Genomic DNA, 7,246 nt, shown 5'->3' on the forward strand with positions numbered 1-7,246 from the left:
ATCCCCACTTGGCGAATATGACGGCAGGTGGCTTCTCCGTCCTCTTCGCCAAGTGGGACCCTGGCACTTGGCGAAGGCTCTGCCTTCGCTAAGTGCCAGCCACGTGGCACTTGGCGAAGCCCCTCAGCCCGTGACTTTTACACTTGGCTTTCCCAGCTTCGCCAAGTGCGGCACTTGGCGAAGAGGCCTTCGCTAAGTGACGCACTTGGCGAAGCTGGGAAATTTTTTTTTTTTAAATGTCCAGGCTATTTCCGCGCAATCCGCTATTAGGACAGCGTATCCATCGACAATTACTCATCACATATATCACAATATAGCACATATATCGCAATACAACCATCGACATGTCCACAACCACATATCATCCATCACAATCACATAAACACATCGTCCATCCTCAACGAACACCACGTCCAACACATAGTCCATCACATAGTCCATCACAATCCATAAACACATAGTCCATCACAATCCATCAACTAAGTCCAACACATAAACAAGTAAAGGGACGTGCGAGGTACCTACGGCTCCCCCTGGTGAGCAGAGTGTGAATCAGCCCACTGGTCCCACACAGGGTCACCCTGCTGCGGCTGAGTAGAGCCACCCGGCGGCGGACGAGGGAGAGGCGGCCACCCGGCCTGCGGAAGAGGGCCACCGTAGACCCCGGCCTGTGGAGGAGGGCGAGTCTGAGTACCCTGGCCAAGTGAACTGCGGAGGGCACCGAGTGGGCCACGTGTACTGCGGAGCAGCGCCAGGGTACACGTACTGTGGAGGAGGGGCACCGTGCAACCCTCCCTGTGGAGAAGGCCCCTGTGGAGAAGGCCCCTCTGGTGGAGTCGGGTTCGAACCCGCTGACTGTGGCTGCACAACGAAGTAGGGAATCCGTTAGTAACTGTGAGATGATTGCAAAAGCTAAAGAAATCAATGACTTTGAAGGTACTCACCGGGGTCCCGAAATACATCACTGGCCCACCACCTGGCGCCTGCGAAGCTGCCTGGGCCTGCGCTGCCTGCGCTGCCTCTAGTTGCTGTAGTAACGAGGGAGGGATGGGAGGTATTACCGCACCTGGTATCTGAATCGCCCCAAAGTAGCCAACCATCTCCTCCAAGACCTTTGCAGTGGCAGCTTGTACCTGGGTCTGGATCTGTTCCTGCATGTCACTCTGCATCTGATTCATCTGAGCCTGCAATATCCGACACACAAGGTTTAAACAATGCAAAGGAAATGATCGAATACATAAAGCAATGGACAACGAAAGAAAGTGAAGTCACCTGAAAGGCCGCCACCATCAGCGCCAAGCTCTGCTGCCGAGGTCGTATGGGCACGGAGCTGCTCGTGCTCCTCGACCGAATCGTGGCGAGGTTGTCCACGGAGGACGAGGAGATGGCGCTATTGGCCATCCAGTACCGGCCGTGCTGCTTCCCTCCTCCCAGCCTCATCACGAGGTCTGTGTCGAGGGGCTGGGCGGTCGGGTCGAAGTCGGCCCCATGGCGCTCGCGAGCCGCTGCCGTGTACTCCGTGTGCTTGGTGTAGGCGTTCTCGTTGGTGTACGCCTCGGGCCCGTGAGCTGGGTCGTACACGTTGTCCGGAGCTGTTGCCTTGCCCCTGTGTGCCAGGGCGTACGCCAAGTACTCGTTGCACTCTCGGTTCTCGTGCGACCGTGACTGCGAGGAAAACACAAAGACGATCACAAGTAATGAAAATTGAGCGTTAGAATTAAAAAATGAATAACACAAGTAATATACCCATCTCTCGGCGTACTGGGCGAGGGGCTGTGGGCCCTGGTGGTGTGGCAACCCAGGCATCTGCAAGCGGCACTCCCGACGCTCCATGTGCTTCGCATAGGCCTCCTCTGAGAGCCACTTGTCCACAATGTCCTCCCAGCAGTTGTGGTATGCACCGCACCAGTCCGGACACACCTGCATGCCATCAAAAGTGTTTGATACATCATAAGGTGAATTCAAGTCAACCAATTTGGAATGAAAGAAAGCATAACAAATGATTTGTGCTTACGTTAAGGTACTGCTCCTTGGTGAGGTCGGTCCTCTGACACACCATCTCCCTAGCCTCTTGCTTGTCGACCCGTCGATTTTCCACGTCCCCGTAGTGCTTGATGATGCAAGAGAGCCGCGTCTCATGGTAGAATTCCGAGAGGCGGTTTTTGGCGACCACGTCCAGCACCGCATTCGCCTGGTCCTCGTACCCCTCGTCGCACTTGTAGTAGTTCTGCATGCAAACGCGATGTAACCATTCATTATTTGAAGAAGTATCGACAAGTGCGTAGTATTGACCAAGGCGGTACGATGAAGACTCACCCAGAAGTCTTGCTTGATCTTCTCAGCAACGCTTATGCCGAGCGACTGGTCCTGAGCGGTGTAGAAGGCCTCCCACGAGTACGGCGGCCCGTCCACCCCGGCATGGAAGACTTTGCCAGGGTAGTGTTTCCGAATGAGCAGAGTCACCGTGCCATTGATGTGGCGACCTCGCTCTCCGGACACAACGATCCAGTTCCTGCACAAGTAATTAAGAATAATTGCTAGTATGAGGTTTGAGTTTAAAAATGTCGTACGAACCAATAGTACAAATATACATGGTTACTTGTTGCCGTTGGGTCTGATCACCGGGCGCTGGTGCGGGAGGGGCATAGCCTGGAGCCTAGAGGGCCCGCGCAGGTAGACTTTGCGGGTACCAGAGGAACTGGAACCCCCTCCACCTGTCGTCTCACCGTCGTCCTCGCCCCCCTGCTGGTGGTCGTCGTCCTCGCCCCCCTGCTGGTGGTCGTCGTCCTCGCCCCCTCGCTGGTGGTCGTCGTCCTCGTCCCTCCGCTGGTGGTCGTCGTCCTCGTCACCCGAGGGTGTCCGCGGGGGCGGCTCCTCCCTCGTACGTGCGCGGCGGCTCCTCGTCCTCCTCACCGATGGCTCCGCACCGTCGTCGGCGTCCCTCGACTGGTAGATGGACGCGACCTGTCGCTGGGGTCTGATGCCGCTCTCCTACCTCCTCCCGGCATTGTGCCGAGTGCCTGCAATTACAAAGATTAAGCCAATTAGTACAAATACACAAGAAGTACTAATAAAGACATGCAAAATGAAATAAACATAATTACGAATAACAATTAAATATTACATGCAATTTAGTCCTCATCGCTATCAATGTTGTCGAACGATTCTCCCTCGCCTTCGCTACTAACAGCCTCGTCATGGTCACTCGGCGACTTCAAGCGCTCAAGCAATCGTAAGTCCCTAGCATCATTCACCTCATAGCCCTCGTCCTCATCAACTTCGTTGTCTACTTCCATATCCATTATTGAACGAATATCTATCTCCAACCTCTCTTCTAGCCCCTCAGGTTGAAAGAATTCTCCGACATATGTGTTAGGATCAAAGTTGTAATCGTCATCGTTCGGGACAGGCGCTTTACCACGTGGCGATACTAAGTGCACAAGGTACCAACCCTTGAGATTATTATTCTGTTGGCATGCCCATGGGAGATAATAAACTTGTGTGGCCTGTTGAGCCATAATATAGACATCATCTCCATGATACACGCGATCATGTCGAATTTCGACTTGCCCAATCTCAGGTGCTCTTCTGACGGCATCTGGATCGAACCAATGGCATCTGAATATAACTACATTGAGAGGTTTTGCACCCTCAAACGTGAGCTCAAATATTTCTTCAACTATGCCATAATAGTCACGATCATCGGTGTCGGGCGTACGAACTCCGGTATTCGTGGTGCTTCGATTGGGCCGACTCTCCTCATAACTTCTCGTGTGAAAGCGATACCCATTGACATCGTAAACTGTGAATGAGTTGACCCTATAGGCGCAGCCACGAGCAACCTGTTTCAACTCATCATCAATATCAGGATCCTTGATGGCCTGCGAGGTGATGACAGGTATAGATCGTTACAGTAATTGCTCATACAAGCAAAGTGGAATGTAAAAAGATCAAACATGGTAAGTTAGACGATACCTTCGTACTAAACCAGGAAATGAAATCAGGCGAATTATTTTTGAGAAGGTGATCTTCTTCTTGAGCAGAAGGTTCCCAATCCTTGGTCCAGGTTTCATGAATAAATTGTCATTGATACTCATGCACTTCATCAAGGTTGAGCAACAAGTATAGCATGATCTTGCGCCACTCAAGATAGCATAAGGTCTTGGGGGTACCTGCACTTGCTCTTCCGAGTTGCCCTTTGAAAAGGCTCAGGTTCGACGAACTCTCGTTGTCATTGTAACGGGAGAGGGGATTGTGCACGCTAGGAAGATTATCCGTATAGTAATTGGTTGTGAAGTTCGACACCTCCTCAAGAATGGATGCCTCTGCGATGGAAGCCTCAATTCTGGCTTTGTTTCTACACTTTTTCCTCATAACCTTTAGACATCTCTCGATTGAATAACACCAACGGGCCTGCACGGGCCCCCCATCTTTGCCTCGTACGGTAGGTGCAGAATCAGATGCTGCATCGGCAGGAAGAACCCAGGTGGAAAGATCATCTCCAGCTTGCATAGCAACACAGGTGCTACACTCTCTAGGTCACGAACGACGTCCCGAGACAACTCTTTGGCACAGAGCTGGCGGAAGAAGTAGCTCAACTCTGCCAACACGCGCCACACAGGCTCAGGTAGGTATCCTCGAGTCATCGCGGGTAGGAGCCGCTCAATCCATATGTGGAAGTCATGACTCTTCATGTCATTGACTCGCAGGGTAGACAAGTTCACTCCCCTTCTCAGATTCGCCGCATACCCATTAGGGAACAATAATGTTTTCATCCACTGTAGAACTTCCTTCCTATGTTCCCGTTTCAGGATGTAATCAGCTGGAGTCCTTTTCCATCTCTTGCCGGCCGCAGGAGGCTTCATCACTAGATTTGGTCTATCGCACAACGTTTCCAGGTCCAATCGGGCCTTTACGTTGTCCTTTGACCTTTCCTGAATGTCCATGAGTGTTGCCTAAAGTGCCTCAGCGACATTCTTTTCAGTGTGCATTACATCGATATTGTGTGGAAGAAGAAGGTCATCGAAATAGGGCAGCTTAGTCAAGCCCGACGTATGAGTCCACATGTGTTCATCTGCATATCCAATAAAACCACCATTGACTTCATCAACTTTCAGACCCTCTATCTCAGCACGGACCTCGGCAGGGCTCATCATGTGAGGAACTGTGTCGCGAACTCGAACACCCTTCCTGAAATGCTTGATGTCTCGTCTGAATGGATGGTTAGGAGGAAGGAACTGACGATGTTGGTCGAACGAAGAATACTTCCCACCACTCTTCAACCAAGTGAACCTCACAGCCGCCTTGCATATTGGGCATGGGAACTTCCCGTGAACACACCAAGCGCAGAATATGCCATACGCCAGGAAGTCATGCATGGAGTACTGGTACCACACATGCATTATGAAGTTCCTCTTTGTAGCTCGGTCGAATGTCAGTACACCGTGTTCCCAAGCATGGACCAATTCATCCCACAAAGGCTGCATGAACACACCCATATTGTTCCCCGGGTGTCCAGGTATTATCAGCGACAAGAATATGTTCTTCGGTTGAAACATGACGCCGGGGGGGAGATTGAGGGGGATCACGAACACGGGCCAACAAGTGTACGGGACCGCCATCATTCCATATGGGTTGAACCCATCTGTCGCCAGCGCTACACGGACATTCCGTGCCTCCATGGCTTTACCGGGATGTTTGCCATCGAAGTGCCTCCATGCCTCACCATCCGACGGGTGGACCATTTTGTCTGGATTGTATCTTTTGCCATTCTTGTGCCATGTCATCTGTTTCGCTGACTCCTCCATCATGAACAGCCGTTGGATCCTCGGTATGAAAGGAAGGTACCGTAGGACCTTATGGGGATACGGCTCTGTTGTAAGCTGCCACCACTACTGTTTACCTCATCCCCATCAAGCGTCCCAAGGCATCCAGCTGCGAAACCCTTGTGTGATCATGCAGGGGCTTTTGTGCCGATTTGAGCATCTCATAGAACGCTTTTGCGGATTCCTCTGGCTCGTCCTCCATTCCTTCCCCAAAATATGCGTCATGCGCGTCTTCCATCATGTCTGGCACCCCGCCATCACAATCATACTCCTCTAGACGTTCTCTCACCACCTCCTCTCTAATTCGACTGGCTTCACCATGGTAGATCCAACGGGTATAGTTCTCAACAAACCCGTACTTGAAGATATGTTTCCACATCTCGCTCTTCTCGAATCTAGACATGTTCTTGCACTTGCTGCACGGACAAGGCATCCTTCTCGACCCTTTAGCGGCCTCACCAAATGCATGCTCCAAGAACGCCATGGACTTTTGAACCCACTCTGTGGTCCTACATGCGAAGCCCGTGTACATCCACTCACGGTTTTCCATCCTCTGACATACACATGCGTGAGACAGCAATACAAGTACGAAATGCATCTACAAGGCGTCACTACAATGTAATAGGTGAAGGATAGGTCCTAATCCCACCCGAGGATGCGTACATGATTCTTCTTCCTCTGATGGAGTCATCGCTGGTTGGGAGTTGGAGCACGGAATGGTGGCTTATCTGCCACTGGAGCCTTGGACTGAGATGATCCTGCCCCGGCCTCAAAAGCCCTCTTGCGAGTCTTGGTCGCAGTGTACACAGTGTTATAATTCTCTTGAGTAAGAGCATCACTGACAAACTCATTGAAAGTTGCACACTTAGTGCGGCCCATAGTCTTCAACAATTTGGGACCCAAACCCCGCTTGAAACTAGCGATCTTTTTCGTCTCCGTGTCCACAAACTCAGGAACATACCTAGACAAGTGATTGAAAGCATGCAAATACTCCTTCCGAGTCTTGTTGCCCTGAGTCATCTGCATGAACTCGGAGTGCTTCATCTCCATAACACCCGGAGGAATGAAATGCCCTTTGAACGCCTCACGGAAAAGATTCCAATCACTCACCGTGTCAGGCAGTAGAGCTTCCCGGTACTGATTCCACCAGATGCCTGCCGGCCCTTGCAGTTGATGAGCGGCATACTCCGCCTTCAAACCTTCAGTCAAACGGAGTAGGCGAAACTTTTGTTCCACCGTATTCAGCCACTCTTCAGCTTGAAGGGGTTCTTCAACTTCTCTGAAAGGTGGGGGCTTCGTATCCATGAAGTCCTTGAAACTACTATACTGATTAGGAGCTGGCCCTTCCTGTGCATTACGGCCACCCTGATTTGCCATCCGATTGATGGTCTCAGTGACCATCCTCTGATTTTCCACCTTCA

General features: G+C 51.5%; 1 protein-coding gene across 1 annotated transcript; it reads right to left on the reverse strand.

Moving 5' to 3' along the window:
- Window positions 278–4,946, reverse strand: LOC110432171. Its single transcript, XM_021452120.1, has 9 exons — window positions 4,410–4,946; window positions 3,189–3,881; window positions 2,600–2,991; window positions 2,317–2,512; window positions 2,015–2,227; window positions 1,747–1,920; window positions 1,273–1,665; window positions 945–1,184; window positions 278–861 (listed from the first exon to the last, which is right to left on the reverse strand). Exons 1-9 carry the CDS (start codon window positions 4,944–4,946, stop codon window positions 577–579), a joined length of 3,123 nt encoding a protein of 1,040 aa, XP_021307795.1. The 3' UTR covers window positions 278–576.

Source organism: Sorghum bicolor, chromosome 1 (assembly GCF_000003195.3).
Source record: "Sorghum bicolor cultivar BTx623 chromosome 1, Sorghum_bicolor_NCBIv3, whole genome shotgun sequence".
Classification (NCBI taxonomy): domain Eukaryota; kingdom Viridiplantae; phylum Streptophyta; class Magnoliopsida; order Poales; family Poaceae; genus Sorghum; species Sorghum bicolor.